The following is a 20901-nucleotide window of genomic DNA, read 5'->3' on the forward strand; positions in this document are numbered from 1 at the left end:
AATTATAACATAGTAACACGCAACTTACATATGTTTTATATTTATTTTCAGTAGCTCAGCTCGGGTCTGACTGGTGGCATTGAAAATGTACATATAACTTTAAATGGATAGTTAACAAATTAAGGGGTCCTTTTACTAAGGTGCGCCGAAAAATGGACTGCGCTGGTGTAGGCGTGTGTATTGGACGCGCACAGTTCCATTTTTCAGCACACCTACCAAAAAGGCTTTTTTGGGCCAAAAATGGTCATGCAGAAAAAAAAATGGTGCACGTCCAGTTTGGGTCTGAGGCCCTACCGTCACCCATTAACCTAGCGGTAGTCTCATGCGTTATCCGGGCAGTAATGGTCTATGTGCGTACTATGCCGATTACCGCCCGTTTAGTGCTGCTCGCCAGAAAATTTCCAGCTCGCTTAGTGGACATGCGTAAAAAATGAAATTACTGCCTGGGCCATGTGGTACGCGCCTACACAGCTTAGTAAAAGGGCCCCTCAGAGTTATTCCTGCTATTTAGCCACTGGCGCTTAAATAACTAAGGGGCCCTTTTACTAAGCTGCATTAGGCATGCCTAATGCAACATAAAATGGTGTATTATGGGATGTGCTCAGGCATCCTGTAGTAACTGCTAATTTTTTTTTTTAAGGGGTGTATCGGGGGCAGAGAGTGTGTGCTTCTCAGTTAATCAGTGTAGTTACATTAGTACATGCTAATTGGTTAGCAGGTGGACACTGCATGAGCCCTTAACGCCTACAAAATGGGTGGCGATATGTGCTTGTGTTGTAAATTCTTTTAATTGCCATTGGCTAATGTCAACATAAGTGCATGGTACTTATAAATACAGAACACAGTTATCAGTGTGCAAGTCAGAGTTCTTCAATTAAAGGAGGAAATCGCCTCAAAAACAAGCCCCTCCCACAAATATTTATATTTGTGGGAGGGGCTTGTTTTTGAGGCAATTTCCTCCTTTAATTGAAGAACTCTGACTTGCACACTGATAACTGTGTTCTGTATTTATAAGTACAGTGAATGAATGGAACCAGTTTCCTTTTGATATATTTTTAGTTTATATCAACATAAGTGCATGGCCATAATACAAAGTATACAAATACCATTTTTAAGGCTGCGGTAAAAATGACCTTGGGGTGTGTGGAAAAACCCGTGTAAGAGCACGCAAAATTCATTTTTTTAATGCACTTAGTAAAATGTCCTTTGTATATTCAGTTGCTGATTTTTTTTTTTTTTAATGCGTCCTTTTCCTGTGTTCAGTTTGTCCCAAAACTCTGGACCATTGCTAATAATTAACAAAACCAAAAAATTTTTAAAGAAAAAACAAAGCTTGCGGTTGGTGCTGCCACTGACTGTGTAAGTGCTTTTGAATATTGACCTCTTAATAGACCAATAAATATTTTAGGGGCCTCTTTACTAAAGGGCATTAGAATCTGAACTGAGCATATCTTAATGCAGAACTTTTCTGCTTGCTTAGACACAATAAGGAAGGCTAAGAGGGACTTCGAAAAAAAGATTGCATTGGAGGCAAAAACTCATATACCTAAATTTTTTTAGGTATATTAAAAGCAGGAAGCCGTCAAAAGAATCGGTTGGACTGCTAGATGACCGAGGAGTAAAAGGGGTAATCAGGGAAGACAAAGCCGTAGCAGAGAGATTAAATGAATTCTTTGCTTCAGTCTTCACCGAGGAAGATTTGGGAGTGATACCGGTTCCGGAAATGGTATTCGAATATGACGAGTCGATGAAACTTAATTAATTCTCTGTAAACCTGTTGGATGTAATAGGGCAACTCTACAAACTGAAAAGTAGCAAATCTCCTGGACCGGATGGTATTTATTCCAGAGTACTGATAGAGCTGAAAAATGAGCTTGCAGAGCTATTAGAAATAAGTAATTTATCCTTAAAATCGAGTGTGTACCGGAAGACTGGAGGGTGGCCAATGTAACGCCGATTTTTAAAAAAGGTTCCAGAGGCGATCCGGGAAATTATAGACCGGTGAGGCTGACGTCGGTGCCGGGCAAAACGGTAGAGACTATTATTATTAAGAACAAAATTACAGAGCATATTCAAAAGCATGGATTAATGAGACACAGTCAACATGGATTTAGTGAAGGGAAATCTTGCCTCACCAATCTACTACATTTCTTTGAAGGGGTGAACAAACGTGGATAAAGGTGAGCCGGTTGATATTGTGTATCTGGATTTTCAGAAGGCGTTTGACAAAGTACCTCATGAAAGACTCCAGAGAAAATTGGAAATTCATGGAATAGGAGGTAGTGTTCTATTGTGGATTAAAAACTGGTTGAAAGATAGAAAACAAGAGAGTAGGGTTAAAAGATCAGTATTCTCAATGGAGAAGGGTAGTTAGTGGGGTTCCCCAGGGGTCTGTGGTGGGACAGCTGCTTTTTAACATATTTATAAATGACCTAGAGATGGGAGTAACTAGTAAGGTAATTAAATTTGCTGATGACACACAGTTATTCAAAGTCGTTAATTTGTGAGAGGATTGTGAAAAATTACAGAAGGACCTTATGAGACTGGGAGATTGGGCGGCTAAATGGCAGATAACGTTTAATGTGAGCAAATGTAAGGTGATGGCATGTGGGAAAAAAGAACCCGAATTATAGCTACGTCATGCAAGGTTCCACGTTAGGAGTTACGGACCAAGAAAGGGATCTGGGTGTCGTCGTTGATAATACACTGAAACCTTCTGCTCAGTGTGCTGCTGCGGCTAGGAAAGCGAATAGAATGTTGGGTATTATTAGGAAAGGTATAGAAAACAGGTGTGAGGATGTTATAGTGCCGTTGTATCGTTCCATGGTGCGACCGCATCTTGAGTATTGTGTCCAATTCTGGTCGCCACATCTCAAGAAAGATATAGTGGAATTGGAAAAGGTGCAGCGAAGGGCAACGAAAATGATAGTGGGGATGGGACGACTTCCCTATGAAGAAAGACTAAGGAGGCTAGGGCTTTTCAGCTTGGAAAAGAAACGGCTGAGGGGAGACATGATAGGTATATAAAATAAGTGGAGTGGAACAGGTGGATGTGAAGCGTCTGTTCACACTTCCCAAAAATAGTAGGAATAGGGGGCATGCGATGAAACTACAGTGTAGTAAATTTAAAACAAATAGGAGAAAATGTTTCTTCACCCAACGCGTAATTGAACTCTGGAATTCGTTGCTGGAGAATGTGGTGAAGGCGATTAGCTTGGCAGAGTTTAAAAAGGGTTTGGACGGTTCCCTAAAGGACAAGTCCATAAACCGCTACTAAATGGACTTGGAAAAATCCACAATTTCGGGAATAATGTATAGAATGTTTGTACGTTTGAGAACCTGCCAGGTGCTCTTGACCTGGATTGGCCGCTGTCGGGGACAGGACGCTGGGCTTGATGGGCCTTTGGTCTTTTCCCAGTATGGCATTACTTATGTACTTATATCAATTCCAGCTGCTCCATTGTCCATTTCTAGTGCTTCAGGGTGGAAGCTTTATCAAGGCATTATTTGTCATCAGAGTCTAGGCTCCTACTAAGGCCTTGACTACTAGCCATGGCTATTAACTATTCTGATGCAAACTGAGAAAGCTTGAAGACTAACCAGTTCAGGAAGAATTAACAGGTCTGTCCTCGGACGCAGCTCCTCCGTAGGAGCAGAAAAATATTTCTCTGGAGGATCTTAATTTCATCAATGAAATGGTAGACACCGTTTCATTTCCTCTGGAGGAGGAAGATAAGCCCAGGGTTTATACCAGACATATTCCACTTTCTCAAACTGTAAGCACAGGTGAGAGTGTGAGACCCTGACTCTCTGTACTACCTGTGTATATATGGACTTTATATACCAGGACTAGCAGCAACTACAGTGGTTAATAGTAGCTAAATCTACTGTCAAAATGACTAGGCAGATAGGCACTAAGGAATGTGTCCCCAAGGGAGAGATGTGCATATCCTTGACAACCTAGGCAGGAAGTATGCCAGAATGCTATGATACGCTGCTTGCATATCTCTTCATGAGCCACTATTGTGGCAATTCTGTAAACTAGGCACTAAGATAAGTTCCTTATTTTTGTAAATGTTTAGAATATTAACATATGTGTATATATGCATACTTACAGTAACACAGTAAATTACAGCAGATAAAGATAAGTACATGCCATACTTGGACAGACCAAAGGTCCATCAAGCCCAGCATCCTGTTTCCAACAGTGGCCAATCCAGGTCACAAATACCTGGCAAGATCCCAAAAAAGTACAAAACATTTTATGGGTACCTGGTCAAAATAGCACCAACAAAAGAGCTCCAAACAAACAAACAAAAAAAGCTCCCAGCATAATAGTCCCTGACATAACAAGCCACTGTCAAAATGGCCTACCCATAATATAATTCTTGACAAATTAGCCCCCCTACAAAAGAGCCCAATCAGGCTGCCTAGAATATGGGACTGCATTTTTTTTCCTAATAATCTTACCTTACCAAACAGGATAAGGTTGGTAAGACTATGAAAATGGTGACAATATTGTGTTTTTTTTAATTAGCATGTTGATGGAAGATTAGTTTATTTACGTAGCAGAACAGATCATGAATACCAGTTTGTAGCTATAGAATTTTGTTTATTTTTATATGCTTTATGCAATTGAATGCTGGTAGGAGTCAGTGAAGATTTCAGTTGTAGTTTATTATATTTTTTGTGATGTTATATTTTTCTTAGGGGACTGTTTTGTTAAGTGGGCTAGTTTGTGTAGGGTCTGTTTTGTGGGAGGGACCATCCTGTCAAGTGCTATTTAGTTAGGATGTGAAATGTCAAGAGTTATTTTGTTACAAGGCTGTTTTGTCGGGGCTATTTTGACAGGGTGCCCATTTTATGCTGCTTTTTTTACTCAAACTATTCGTTGAGTGAAAAAAAAAATGCTTCTGTTCTTTTTAAAAGTAGTACCATGTAACTTCCTTGAGTGTCCCCTAGTCTTTTTCTACTTTTTGAAAGAGTGAAAAGTTTGTTTCCATTTACCCATTTTACACTACTCAGTACTTTGTAAACATCTGTCATATCCCTCCCCCCCCAAGCTAAAGAGTCCTAATCTTTTAAGCCTTTCCTCATATGAGAGGAGTTCCATCCACTTAATAATTTTGGTTGTCCTTATTTGAACCTTTTCTAATTCCGCTGTATCTTTAAGATACGGCGACCAGACCTGCACATAATACTCAAGGTGTGGTTGCAGCATGGAGGGATAGAGGCATTTTAATATTCTTTATCTTATCTTTTATCCCTTTCCTAATAATTCCTAGCATTGTTTGCTTTTTTGGCTGCTGCAACACTGGACCGAAGATTTCAGTGTATTGTCCACAATGACACCTAGATCATTTTCTTAGGTGCTGACTCATAGGGTGGAACCTAGCATCAAATAACTTATGGTTTAGAGTATTCTTCGCAGTGTGCATCACTTTGCACTTGTCCATATTAAATCTAATCTGCCATTTGGTTGTCCAGTCTTCCAACCTCCGAAGGTCTTCCTGCAGTTTTTTCACATTTGGCATCCATTTTAACAGCTTTGAATAGTTTTGTGTCGTCTGCAAATTTAATCACCTCACTCGTCATTCCCATTTCGAGATCATTCATAAATATGTTAAATACCGTGCCAACCACGTATAGGCAGTTAAATATGATGCAGTCTTGGACAACATGGCCCTCATTTTACAAGTCCTGTTCAGGTTTAATATACGCATAATCTGACACTTAAATGTTTCTTGTATAATTGTCTTTTTCCATTTTTGCAAAGCCTGGGATATAAGGACTTAAGAACATAATACCCATCTATCCCAGTATCCTGCTTTCAACAGTGGCCAATCCAGGTCACTAGTACCTGGCAGAAACCCATGCTACCTATCCTGGGGAAGCCACTGCTGGCCTCATGGTCATCTCAGTAGCAGACTATGGACTTTTTTCCTCCAGGAACTTGTCCAACCCTTTTTTTGTTTAAACCCAGATACATTAAATTTAATCTGCCATTTGGATGCCCGGTCTTCCAGTTTTCTAAGATGTTCCTGCAGTTTTTCACAATCCGCATGTGTTTAGACAACTTTCAATAGTTTCGTGTCACCTGGAAATGTAATCACCTCGTTCATTGTTCCAATTTCCAGATCATTTATTAATATGTTAAATAGCACCAGTCCCAGTACAGATCCCTGCAGCACTCCACTTGTCACTCTCCTCCATTGAGAAAAATGGCCATTCAACATTACCCTCTATTTTCTGTCCAATACCAATTCCTAATCCACAGAAGAACGTTGCCTCCTATCCCATGACTTTTTAATTTTCTTAGGAGTCTCTCGTGATGAGCTTTGTCAAAAGCTTTCTGAAAATCTAGATACATTACATCAACTGGCCCACCTTTGTTGACATGTTTTTTTCACGCCTTCAAAGAAATGAAGCAGTTTGAGGCAAAACTTCCTTTGGCTGAACCCATGCCTACTCTGTCCCATTAAATTGTGTTTGTCTACGTATTCCGTAATTTTATTCTTTATAATAGTTTCCACTATTTTCCTCTGTACTGAAGTCAAGCTTACCGGTCTGTAATGTCCAGGATCACCCCGGAACCCTTTTTAAAAATTGGCATTACATTGGCCACCCTCCAATCTTCAGGTACTATGGACGATTAACGACAAGTTACAGATCACTAACAGCAGATCAGCAGTTTCATGTTTGAGTTCTTTCAGTACCCTGGGGTGAATACCATCCAGTCCAGGTGATACAGAGCAGTTTACACAATACAGCAATTATACAACAGACAATGTGAACAGAAATACTGTACAGGTACAAGACCAAACAAGGGAAATCATATTTATCAATTACATATACAGTACAGAAAACAAGCAGAGCCCCATTTCTCACTGTTGTCTTCTCCAGTCAAAACCAGTGTGAAACAGGAGTCAAGGCAATGGATCTGCAACTGGAAGTCTTCCGGATCTAAGAAAGAAAGCAAGAATAAAGAAAGTGCTGTAAATGTAAATGAACAAACAGGAATACAGTAGGTGTACTTAGAGTACTGTGTAAAACTCGTTGTGCACAAGAATCCTACTGTGGTTCCATTTCTGTAAAAGCACGGCCTCGGATCAAAAATAGATCCCTTGCAGGAAAAGCAGGCTCTCTGGTCATATAGCACAGGTCCAAATATTTCTGCAAAAGTATAATCTCAGATCAAAAATGGTTCCCTGGCTGGAAAGCAGCTCAAAACATCTTTAGTGTTAACTTTCTTTAGCAGTTCCTTTCTGCAAAAGTTTCTGCTCTATAGATGAAGCAACATTTTTTCTGTTTCCACTGGCCAAAAATTGATGCTATATGGTCTGAGCTAGAAACTTCTTTCAACGGTTCGCTTGCTGCAAAAGCTGGGTCCCAGGTCCAAAAATTGCAATACTCTTAAAAGCAGGTTCCAAAAATTTTGCTGCCATGCTGTAAAAGCAAGGTCTCAGCTTTAAAAGTTTTTCAGTGGTTCCCTCACCACACATATGGAGTCCCAGGTCCAAAAATTATGGTTCCCTTGCCATGGTCTTAATTTTTTTTTTTTAATGTATGAAAGCATGTTACCAAATCAAAAAACTGTTCCCTCGCTGCAAAATGGGGTCTCAGATCCAAAAATTCATGCATGGGCAGGGCCGCTGAGAGCCGGGTCCGGGACAAGGCCGCCCCCGGGCCCCCCCACCCAAGGTCGCCGGGCCCCCCTCCACCCTCTACCGGGTCGGGCCGGGCCCTCGGAACTAACCTTAAGCCTCCTTCCACTTCGCAGCGGCAGGGCAGACCTCTCCTTCTTCCTTCCGTGCCCCGCCCTCGCGGACGTTACGTCAGGCGAGGGCGGGACACAGAAGGAAGAAGGAGAGGTCTGCCCTGCCGCTGCTTGCTGCGAAGTGAAAGGAGGCTTAAGGTTAGTTCCGGGAGCGACGGAGGGCGGGGCAGGCGGCGGCACCGGGCCCCCCCTGTAGGCCCGGGCCCGGGGACTTTTGTCCCCCCTGTCCCCCCCTCTTGGCGGCCCTGCAAACAAGAGAAGCCACACTCTTAACTCAGATGAGGGGTGCATGAAGGATTATCAACTGCAGCGCATAGTTCCCTTGTGGAGAAGCACAATTTCAGATCAAAAACATGCTTCCTTGCAGTGTGTGAAGCCAGAAAACAGGAAAAGAAGCCATGCGCGTCTTAACGACAACACAATGTTGTGTGTTGGGGGGGGGGGGGGGGGGGGGAGTCTGGTGGATATGCCAGATGATCAGATTAGCCAGATGATAATCAAGACTGTACTGTATACTTTACCAGGATGCATAGCCACAGAGGTGAAACTGACTTTTACAGTTGGATTGCAGAACAGCCTTATTCTGTCTGGAGTGGACTGAAGCCCATAGAAAGATCATCCTGCTTTTTGTTTTTCCATCCCAATTAATCTGGCACTTCAGTTGCAAAGTGCAAGCTAGTTGGGTAGCAAACTACTTTTTCTATTAATGCCCTTCCAGAGGCATATAGTAACATAGAGGCGTATTTTCAAAGCACTTAGCCTTACAAAGTTCCATAGGTTACTAGGAATTTTGCAAGTCTAAGTGCTTTGAAAATGAGCCCCATAGTAACATAGTAGATGACAGAAAAAGACCTGCTAACATAGTAGATGACAGAAAAAGACCTGCACGGTCCATCCAGTCTGCCCAACAAGATAAACTCATATGTACTACTTTTTGTGTATACGTTACCTTGATTTATACCAGCCATTTTCAGGGCACAGACTGTAGAAGTCTGCCCAGCACTAGCCCCGCCTCCCATCACCAACTCTGCCACCCAATCTCCGCTAAGCTTCTGAGGATCCATTCCTTCTGAACAGGATTCCTTTATGTTTATCCCACCCATGTTTGAATTCCGTTACCATTTTCATCTCCACCACCTCCCGCGGGAGGGCATTCCCAGTTTCCACCACTGTCTCAGTGAAAAAATACTTCCTGACGTCTTTCTTGAGTCTGCCCCACTTCAATCTCATTTCGTGTCCTCTAGTTTTACTGCCTTCCCATCTCCAGAAAAGGTTAGTTTGCGGATTAATACCTTTCAAATATTTGAACATCTGTTATCATATCACCCCTGTTTCTCCTTTCCTCCAGGGTATACATGTTCAGGTCAGCAAGTCTATCCTCATACGTCTTGTAACGCAAATCCCATACCATTCTTGTAGCTTTTCTTTGCACCGCTTCAATTCTTTTTACATCCTTAGCAAGATATGGCCTCCAAAACTGAACACAATGCTCCAGGTGGGGCCTCACCAATGACTTATACAGGGGCATTAAAACCTCTTTTTTTTTTTTTTTTTTCTGCTGGTCACATCTCTCTATATTCAGCCTAGCAACCTTCTAGCTATGGCCACCGCCTTGTCACACTGTTTCGTCGCCTTCAGATCTTCAGATACTATCGCCTCAAGATCCCTCTCCCCGTCCGTACCTATCAGACTGTCATCGCCTAACACATACGTCTCCCGTGGATTTCTACTCCCTAAATGCATCACTTTGCATTCCTTCGCATTGAATTTTAATTGCCAAGCCTTAGACCATTCTTTTAGCTTCTGCAGATCCATTTTCATGTTTCACTCCCTCCTGGGTGTCCACTCTGTTACAAATTTTAGTATCATCCGCAAAAAGGCAAACTTTACCTTCTAACCCTTCGGCAATGTCACTCACAAATATATTGAACAGAATCGGCCCCAGCACCGATCCCTGAGGTACTCCACTACTCACCTTTCCCTCATCCAAGCGAATTCCATTAACCACCACCCTCTGGCGTCTGTCCGTCAACCAGTTCCTAATCCAGTTCACCCCGTCAGGTCCTATCTTCAGCCTGTCAAGTTTATTCAAGAGCCTTCTGTGGGGAATGGTGTCAAAAGCTTTGCTGAAATCTAAGTAGATTACGTCTGTAGCACGTCCCTGATTCAGTTCTCCGGTCACCCAGTCAAAGATTTCAGTGAGATTCGTTTGGCATGATTTACCTTTGGTAAAACCATGTTGTCTCGGATCTTGCAACTTACTGGCTTCCAGGAAATTCACTATCCTTTCCTTCAGCATCGCTTCCATTACTTTTCCAGTAACCGAAGTGAGGCTTACCGGCCTGTAGTTTCCAGCTTCTTCATGATTCATAGTGTTAGAGCTATGGTGCCATTGGTGGCCCACCTGCAGTTGGTGTCCATGGAAGAGATCTGCAGGGCTATGGTGTGGAATTTCATTGACATATTCAAATCATATCACTGCTTGGACAGGAACTCGATCTATTGTACAAGGCCTATTTGAGGGTTAGAATCCAATACCATATAACCTTTGGTCCATTTTTAGGTGTTTCAGTGGGGCGATAGTGCCTGTAAAGATTCTGTTGGTCTCTCCATCCATACACATGGGTTTGTGCATATATGAACAAATGTATGTGTAAAGTATAGGAGGCAGTGCAGAAGAAATGCCTGCTGCCACAAAGATAATACTGAATGTGTCATGGGGATCCTGAACCCAGCAGCACAGGAAGCAGAAGCCCGGCCATAGGAGAGGATAGCAGCTACCACAGTCAACCTGAAGAAGAGCTGGCATAATAATTTAAAAACAATTGGAAATGGAAGAGGAGAGTGAGTGCATGGGTGAAGGGGGGGAAAGTATAAGATAGGATAAAGGAAGGAAGGGAGTAGGAGACACGGCAAAGGGGAGGTATGGAGTACCAGCTTATTTTATACATCAACAAGACATCCCCACAGGTGCTTGGCTGCATGTGCAGAATAAAGTACCAGTGACAGAGAAGTATGCAATTCACATGTTCAATAAAGAGTTCCACGTCTCTTTGATTTTTGTGCAATTAAAAAAAAAAGACAATGATATATTTTTGTGGTAATTTAGTTTTGGTAACTATTTTGGTCAATATTTTGAAGTAGTTATAAGTATTTGCTTTAATGTTCTTTCAAAGGAAAGGATTTGAGGAAGAAAGAATAGAAGCTCTTCTTCATAGCCTAGAAATTGACCTAAAAAGTCAGACCACAGGCTTTGGATTTTCGCTAGTCTCAGTAAGTATTTAAAAAAAAAAAAAATCATTACGCCGTTTATTCTTTCAGTGACTGCAGAGTATCCACATGTATATTCCAGTGCCCCATCTGCTGATGCAAATGTGTAACATTGTGTTTTGTCACATTTAAACTGTCTTACTATTCAAAACTAAAATAAGTGTACATTGTAGATGTTCAGAAAATTATGAATTGTGGGGCAGTTTTTAAACAGCATTGGGACCACATATTTTTGGGCTTTGTACTGATTTTTTTTTCCCCAAACAAAAGTATGCATTTATGTTGTGCTTTTGAAATGTGAGTACAAATCATGTATGGTCACTTAAACATAGAAACATAAAAAATGATGGCAGATAGACCATGCAGCTTATCTAACTGACCCATTTATGCCATGTAAGTTGTACAATCTCTTCCTGTGATAGAGAGATCCTCTGTGCTTTCCCTGTTCTTTTTCACCACCTCTGCTGTTCCACGCATTCTCCACCCTTCCTGTAACAAAATACTTAGGTTACTCCTGTGTCTTACTTCCTTTCAGCTTAATCATACAACCCCTTGTTCCATATCTTCCCTTCAACTGAAAGAGGCTGGTCTCCTTTGCATTTTGGTAGAACACAGAATGCACCTGTCAATATAGCTAAAAACATGCATGTTGTGATAAAACCATGCTGACTATTAACTGCATTGAGGTAACATCATTTTCAAGCAGCTGGTTAACGTGGATAAAATACCAATTGTCCATTGTGCAAACCATGGTAAAAAAAACCCAAAATGCATCTACCCTGCCTTTCCAAAAAAAAACAAAAACCTACAAAACTTGTTTTCTGCATAACTGTCAAAACTTGACCAATTTCAATAAAATTTGGGAGTTATCCTGAATACATTTGTAATAAGCTTATACTCATGCCATCCTCCTCACCTAATTAATATCACCACCACCTAGTGAAGATCATCATCATACTCACAGATGCCATTTTGCTTTAAATATAAATAGCTACTGTAGTTTTTAGTCAAGAGGGATCTGATCCTTATTATTTGTATCTGAAAGGTTATGGTTCTCATAGATTGTTCACTTGTCTTTAGATTGTTCTCTTGTCTTATAGATTGTAAGCTCTTTGAGCAGGGACTGTACTTCTATGTTTAAATTGTACAGCGCTGTGTAACCCTAGTAGCGCTTTATAAATGTTAGTTAGTAGTAGTAGTAGTAGTGCAACCGTTTTTTATTCCCCAGAAGAGAGTGGGCTTATTGAAAATTTATTCAGGGTGATATATCCCAAATTTTATTGAGATTGGTCAACTTTTGACAGTTATGCAGAAAACAAGCTAGGAAACAGTTGGCAGTTTTGTAAAAGAGGAGGAGGAAGGAATGGGAAGAGGCCACTCCAAGTTACCCCCCTTCTCCCCCTTAAACTTGCCACCTCACTAGTGCCCCCTCCCATCCAACTCCAGTTACCGCCCCCACAGACACAACACATGTCCTATCCTTATGTGCGCATACACACCCCACACACAGAACATTACACCGTGTTCTGCATGCTTTTCTCACTTATAACATCTTATAGAGCCTTCATTTTAGTAACAGTTTGTGATATGTTGAATAGCAAGAACAAAATTCTAGTTGGTGAAATATGGTATTGATATATTGGCTCTTGAAATCCATTATAGTAACTTTATACCAGTATTCAGTAGTTGGCTACATTTGTGCAAAACTGTTACTTTTCAAATACATGCACTTGGAATTCAAGAATAGTTCATGATCTGATCTGTTTTTTGTGGGTGGTTTTCTCTTAAACAAGATGATAGCATCCTCTTGGAATCATGATGGAGATCCCGTGGCCCTTTTGAAGTTGGGAGATCAAATTACTCAGTTCAGACAAAGCCTTAAGGAAAACTCAAAATTTCTTCAAGAGAAGGCCAAACAGTATTTCAAGGTAAATATAGATATTTTTAAAAATTGAGGACCCTCCTTTGAGTTCTTTGAAGCCTTGACTTAAACCTGAAATTGTTGAGGGCATTATTCAGTTGCATAGATTATCTTTGTTCCTTTATGCCTGATATTCAGGGGCCCTATCTATTTAAGTAGGACAACTAAATATGCAATCCTAAACTTATTCAGATAACTTATCTGTTTAATTTAGCAGTGCTATTTGTGTGATCCTACTAAAGTTATCTGCTAAATTTGTAAAGAAAAGGACTTAATCAGGTTAGCTAACCACAAGTTCTTCTTAATAACAAGCCCTTTGTGTTCAGGCTGGATATTAGCAATATGTATATGCTCATGATGTACTAAATAGATTGGATTGCTGTCTACTATTATGTTACTGCTAGAGGGATGATGCAGTAATCTATGCTACTGGTAGCACTTCAGTTTACACTCTAGTTTCCCATGTTAATGCTACCCCTTATTGCAGGAAGAAGGCTTAAGATGGAAAAAAGCAGCATTAAACCAGTGCACTAAAGGACAGCTCCCTGGGCATGCAAATCTCTACATGAACAATTGTTCCCCAGTGTAAAAAAAAAATGCACTAAAAATAAATGCACTTTTTTTTAATGCTGTGATGCTGAATCCTTATGCCAGCTCAAGCCTGGCATAAAAGGTGCAGCAGAAGAAAGAAGGTAATCTGAGATGAAATGCAGTACTTCACTTCAGATCACCAAAGTGACACCCCTCCCTCACAAATCCACAAACAGGGTTAGCACCCTGACTGCATCTGTGGCCCATAGGTCTCCCACCCTATTCACGTGTAAATAGTGAGGCAGGAGCAAGGCCCACTTCTTGCTGCGTCTTGGTCACCATCTTGCAAAATGGTGGTGCCTGATCTGCATGGGAACAGATGCAGAATTAGCATGTGAAAGTACACATAGAAATTTGAAAATGTTCGGAAGGATTTTGTTTTAGCTCTAATAACTTCCTTCAACTCACTTTTTAACCATGCTGTCGTTTGGTCCTTTTTTTAATACACGGAATATATTTGGCCTGGGCTTCCAGGATGGTATTTTTGAACAGCATCAACGCCTGAAGTAAATTTTGACCTTCGCAGCTGCTCCTCTACATTTTTTTTCACTGTTGTTCTCATTTTATCATAGTCTCTTTTTTGAAAGTTAAATGCTAATGTATTGAATTTCCTCTGTGTACTGACTCCAAAGCCAATATCAGATCTGATCATGTCACTGTTATCAAGCGGCTCCTGCACCAGATCATGCGCTCCATTAAGGACTAGTTCTAGATTTTTTTTTCTCTCGTTGGCTCCTGTATGAGCCTCTCCATAAAACAGTCCTTGATTTTCTTCAAGGAATTTTACCTCCCTAGCATGCCCTGATGTTACATTTACCAAGTCAATATTGGGGTAATTGAAATCAACCATTATTGTTGTGTTGCCCAGTTTTAGTCTCCCTAATTTCTGATAACATTTCTATATCTGTCTGTTCATCCTCACCACTATCTTTTTCCCCTTTACACATAGAATTTCAATCCATAGGGATTGCAAGATGTTTTTTTTTCCTGCAAAATTTTCAATCTATTTGATTCAAGGTCCTCCTTAACATACGCTACCCCTCCACCAGTTCGATCCACCCTATCACTACAATATTATTTCTGCACTGGTATGACAGTGTCACACTGGTTGTCCTCCTATCAGGTCTTATTTTTCATTTAGTGCAATATATTCTAACTCTCCCTTCTTATTTCTTAGGCTTCTGGCATTTACATGTAGACATTTCAAACTGTTATTTCTATTTACATCTTGCTGAGCAGTTGACAGTGTTAATTTGCAATCTTTTGTCTGATTTTTATTTAAAGACACCTAGTATACTATGGTCTCTATCCAGCTCATAATCGAAAGTGATCGCCGGCCATTTCCCGACACAAATCGGGAGATGGCCGGCGATCTCGGAAAAGCGGCGAAATCGGTATAATCGAAAGCTGCTTTTTTTGACAGCATCGCCGCTTTCCCGTCGCCTCGCTGGCGAAAGTTCAAAGGGGCATGTCAGCGGTGAAGCGAAGGCGGGACATGGGCGGGTATGGGCGTGGCTACCAGATAGCCGGCTTTCACCGATAATGGAAAAAAAAATACGGCGTTTACTTGGTCCTTTTATTTTCACGATCAAGCCTCAAAAAGGTGCCCAAACTGACCACATGACCACCGGAAGGAAGCGGAGATGACCTCCCTGTACTCCCCCAGTGGTCACTAACCCCCTCCCACCAAAAAAACCCCACTTTAAACACTTTTTTTTCCAGCCTGTATGCCAACCTCAAATGCCGTACCCATCTCCATGACAGCAGAATGTGTTCTGTCCTCAGACAGCCTTTTCCTGCTTGTGATGTGGCTCTGGGGTGAGTGTGACACGTTTTCTGTTGTTTGCACTGCAGAGTCACATCAGCAATGCATTGTAGGCTCTACTCCCCTGGTGCTTTCCCCCTGCTTACTGGGTCAGAGTGTGCCCTGTTTTGTTTCCTGTTGTAGTCCATGCGGTAGTGGCCATTTTTATAAGCCAGTTTTAGTTCCCTTTCCTGTGTTACCCATGTTAGAGAACATAGTTCTTACCTTGAATGGTGCTGAAAGAGGGCATTGCACACCATTGTGCCAGCTCTGACCTACTGCTAATCTTAGTACCAGGGGACTCTTTGCCAGTGGGGCACAACCTCTGATCTGCAGTTAACTGTGAGTAAACATGCTTATTCAACTAAAGGACTTTTTCAAAGAGATTAGTCTTCAGGTGTCAACTGGTGTGCCAAAGTTATACAGCAGCAATAAGTCCTAGAGGCTGTATGCAGGTCCCTGGAGCAGTTTTAGTGGGTGCAGTACATTTGTGGGTAGTGGGTTTGGGGGGGGGGGGCTCAGCTCCCAAAGTAAGGGAGCTATGCACGTGGGAGCTTTTCTGAAGTCCACCGCAGTGACCCCTAGGGAGCCCGGTTGGTGTCCTGCCATGTCGGGGGGGGGGGGGGGCAGTGCACTAAAAATGCTGGCTCCTCCCACGGCCAAATGCCTTGGATTTGGCCAGGGTTTGAGATGGCCGACATAACTTTCCATTATCGCTAAAAAACGAAGCCGCCCATCTCAAACCCTGGCCAAATCCAAGGCATTTGGCTGGCCGGAACCATATTATCGAAACAAAAGATGGCCGGCCATGTTTTTCGAAAATACGGGTCTGGCCAGCTGTTTGCGGCACCGGCAAAATACATCGCTGGCCATGTATTTCGCCGGCGCCGTTTGATTATTTTGCCTCTATATTGCAACCTCGCTATCGAGATACCCCATCTTCCCTTGTTTTGGTGATTTTGAAAGATACCTTGTTCTGAACCAGGTGTTTTTGAAAGACTGTCGGTCTTCCCTCAGATTCTAGTTTAATATCTGCTCTATCTCCTTTTTTAAATGCTGATGCCAGCAGTCTGCCCCGCCCCCTGGTTAAAGTGGAGATAATCAATCTGGAATAGGCTCCCCCTTCCCCAGGATGTTGTCCAGTTCCTTTATAAATGTAAAACCCTGCTCCCTGCACCATCGCTTCAATCATGCATTGAGACTGCAGAGCTCTTCCTGTTTCTTAGGCCCTGTGTTTGGAATGAGGACATTTCGGAAAATGCTACCATAGAGGTTCTGGATTTGAGCTTTCTACCTGAGCCTAAATTTGGCTTCCAGAACTTCTCTCCCACATTTTCCTATGTCATTTGTACCTACATGTACCAAGGCAGCTGGCTTCTCCCCAGCACTATCTAAAATCCTATCTAGGTGAAATGTGAGGTCCGCTACCTTTGCAGCAGGCAGGCAAGTGACCATACATATGTTCCTCACATCCACCAGCCACCCAGCTATCTACATGCCTATTAATCAAATCACCAACTACAACAGCAGTCCTAACCCTTCCCTCGGCAGTAGCTCCCGGAGACACATAGTAACATAGTAAATGACGGCAGATAAAGACCTGTACGGTCCATCCAGTCTGCCCAACAAGATAAACCCATTTTACATGGTATGTGATACTTTATATGTATACCCGAGTTTGATTTGTCCTTGCCTTTCTCAGGGCACAGACCGTAGAGGTCAGCCCAGTACTGTTCTTGTACTAAGTTCTGAAGCTAACATCGAAGCCCCTTAAAATTTACACTCCAGCCCATCCCTCTCTATGCAGTCACGATCAGGGCGTAGACCGTAGAAGTCTGCCCAGCTCCCGTTTTGTTTTCAGTTACCGGTGTCGCCATTCAATCTCTGCTAAGATTCCACGGAACCATTCCTTCTAAACAGGATTCCTTTGTGTTTATCCCATGCATGTTTGAATTCCATTACCGTTTTCATCTCCATCACCTCCCGCAGGAGGGCATTCCACATATCCATCACTTTCTCTGTGAAAAAATACTTCCTGACATTAGTCCCGAGTCTTCCCCACTTCAACCTCAATTCATGTCCTCCCCCACCAGGGAATGCAATACCCTCTCACATCCTCGATATGAGAAGGTATTGCATCCCCTGGTGGTCTGTTCCTGGCTACAGGATTACTTTTAGCTGCACCAGGGTGATGCTTTCCTTATAGAAGACATCCCTCCTCCAAGACAACACAGGGGCTGCCAGGCTGGAGATGGGACTTCTCTACAACGTCCCTGTAGGCCTCCTCTGTGTACCTCTTTGTCGCCATCAGTTCCTCCAAGTCTGCTACTCTAGCCTCAGGAGAACAGACTCGTTCTCTTGAGAGCTGGGAGCTCTTTGCGTCTAGCATACACGTATGACCTCTCACCAACTGGGAAATTATCATACAAGTGGCACTTAATGCAAAAGACTGGATAGCACCCCTCTCACTGCTGGACTGCTGTCTGCATCTTAGCATTATAGAGTTGTTTAATTAAAACTTCTAAAGGTATTAGGGATATCAGTTGAATATAAAGAACCTTAAGATGATATGGTGTAATTTGTAATTTATTTAGTGTTTTTGCTTTTTGGAAACTAAATATAATTAAAACTCTAATGAAAACTCTCTTCTTGTTGTCCTAATTGGACTATAAATGAAGATTTCAGCTGTGGGTAGGAGTTAGGAAGGGTGGGAAGGAATGAGGACTGACCTAGGCTATACTGTGCCTTCTAGAATCTGTTAATGCTGTGGCAGAAAATTCAAGCCTTAAAACTATGGGGAAAAGGGTATGGACACTAGCTAATAAAGTTTGCTTCTTTTCTTTTTCTGTATTCTTTTTTAATTGTGTTTATCAATATCCTACAATTCCTCTTTTAAACCCAATCTTTTCTTACCAAGCACAGAGAAAAATAATGTCACTTACCAGAAAAATGTCCTCTTCTCTCAGAACTTCTCAGAAAGAAAGTTAAGTGGGGACCTTTCCTCTCTATGTAGTTTGGATTCTAAGGAGACGGCTTCAAACAAACCCTTTGAAGCTATCCCAGTAATCAGGTTGCCCTTAGTAACCTTTGCAAATATTGTATTTCTTTCTTTTAGGACAGAGCCTTGCTACTAAAACTGTGGCGAAAAGGGTTCTGCGCTGTGGAAACTAGTTAATAATGCTTGCTTCTCTCTCTTTTTTTTTTTTTTTTTTTTCCTAATACTGAACTAGGCCCTGCTGTGCCTTCTAGAGTCTATCTGTTAATGCTTTGGCAGAAAATTCAAGTTTTATAACTATGGGGAAAAGGGTATGGAGACTAGTTGTTTTTTTTTTTTGTTTGTTTGTTTGTTTACCAATATCCTACAATTCCTATTTTAAACCCAGGAGGTCTTTTACTTAGGTGCGCTGGCATTTTTAGCGCGCGTTAAAAATAGGCACACGCTAAAGACGCCCATAGGAATACATAGGTGTCTTTAGCATTTAGGGCGCACTAAAAATGCCAGCACGCCTTAGTAAAAGACCCCCTATGTTTGTTACCAAGCACAGAGCAAAATGATGTCACTTACCCAGAGAAATGTCCTCTTCTCTCAGAACTTACCTTGCTTACCTGGAAAATTACAATCGGATTAATAACACTGCTGAAAAATGTATCATACTTTTTAAATGACCCAATACAAGAACTTCTCAAGTAGCCGTATTTTTAGTGCTTTTCTAAATGGTAAAAGACTGTCAAGTGCTGAGAATTACAGGGAGATCATTCCAGAATTTAACTCCTGTGAAAAAAACGAAAATTGAAATATTCTTTTAGATCTCACAGATCTGAAATTTGGAAGATGTAAGAGCAGAGTATTCCGTAATTACATTGTAGTGCCTGACAGGGAAAAATAAGCAATAACATATATTCTGAGGCAAGACCATATTGTGTTTTAAAAATAATTGTATAAGCCTTGAAGTGCACTCTGACTTGGGTAGGGAGCCAGAGGGCTTTGACCACAAATGTGTAACCCTGTCAAACTTTCTAGCAGAATAAACCAAATGAATTGCTACATTTTGTAAGGTTTGTAACCTCTTCAAATTTAATTGTGTATAACCCACAAAATTGAGGCCTGAACAATTAGTAGTCTGAACTGTAAGGGTTAAAAACAATATCTAATCTTTCTTAATCTTTTCAGGGTAAAAGACTTTTTTCTAAACTGTTCCACATGCTTTTCAAAAGAAAGTATGGTATCCAACACTATTCCTAATCATTTTAACTCTGATTCAACTGGAAAACAAACCTTCTCTATATTTTTGACACAGAGCGACCTGTTGAGGATTAGAAGAGATGAAAAATTTTGTTTTATCTAAATTTAACTTTATTTTGTGTGTAGTAATCCAATCCTCAACCAACTTTAACACAAAATGGGGCTTTAGCATCTATAATCTGATTATGACCCTCCACTGCCTGAAAGCTACACCTGTCTATTATCTCTTCTGGACCCTGGGGCTCTGCAAGTCAGGTCAGGAGACCCCATTTTATTGCAGCTTCAGCCTTGTTTCTTGGCCTGCCACTGTTTGAGCTCTGCTCTGTGCTGACCCACCACCATCAGAAAGCAGTACCTTTCTCTGGCCACCTCAGAGCCCCAGACCGTGGGAGTCAAGTCAGGACTCCCAATCACATTGCAGCTGCAGCCTTGCTCTGGTTCCTCAGCCCAGAAATTGCCATCTCGGTGCTGGGTAAGGGGAAAAAAAACTTCATTGTGGGTTTGGGATGAGTAGATACAGCAAGTGAAAAGTGAGGGTAGTGGGGGAGAAGGGATGGGGGTACAGGATTTGGGGGTAACGAGGGGAAAAAAGATGATGGGAAAGGGGAAAAGGGAAGAGAAAAAGTTGTGATGTGGAGCGAAGAAGTTTCGGAAACAAGAAAACACAACAGAGAAGGCATGATGGGGCAGAGCGAAGGAAGTGTGAGTGGGGTAGGCAGGCTTCATTAGAGAGTTGAATAGAGCTGCCAAGCTCTTCTGGAGTCCTTTGAGCTTATTTTCGAAAGAGATCGCCGGCCATCTTCCAACACAAATCAGGAGATGGCCGCAAATCTCCTGATCCCGACCAAATTGGTATAATCGAAAGCCAATTTTAGCCGGCCCCAACTGCTTTTCGTTGCGGAGCCGGCCAACCTTCAAGGGAGGGTACAGAAGGCGGGACTGGGGCATGGTTACGAGATAGCCGGCTTCACCCCACAATGGAAAAAAGATGGCCGACTCAGACAAGCATTTCACTGGCTGCACTTGGCCTATTTATTTTTAGGTCCAAGTCACAAAAAAGTGCCCCAATTGACCAGATGACCACCGGAGGGAAACGGGGATGACCTCCCCTTACTCCCCCAGAAGTCACCAACCCCCTCCCACCCAAAAAAAATTAAAAAAAAAGTTTTTTGCCAGCCTGTATGCCAGCCTGAAATGTCATACCCAGCTCCCTGACAGCAGTATGCAGGTCCCTGGAGGAGTAGTTAGTGGGTGCAGTGCACTTCAGGCAGGTGGACCCAGGCCCATCCCCCCTT

General features: G+C 42.0%; 1 protein-coding gene across 1 annotated transcript in view; it reads left to right on the plus strand.

Moving 5' to 3' along the window:
* Nucleotides 1-20901, plus strand: part of LOC115458893 (presequence protease, mitochondrial-like) — a gene marked incomplete at its 5' end in the record, with an annotated part of 169180 nt that overhangs the window by 23684 nt on the left and 124595 nt on the right. The window contains 2 exon segments of the mRNA XM_030188734.1: nt 10954-11050; nt 12841-12975. Coding sequence (XP_030044594.1) covers nt 10954-11050; nt 12841-12975 — 232 coding nt within the window.

Source organism: Microcaecilia unicolor, unplaced genomic scaffold (assembly GCF_901765095.1).
Source record: "Microcaecilia unicolor unplaced genomic scaffold, aMicUni1.1, whole genome shotgun sequence".
Taxonomy (NCBI): domain Eukaryota; kingdom Metazoa; phylum Chordata; class Amphibia; order Gymnophiona; family Siphonopidae; genus Microcaecilia; species Microcaecilia unicolor.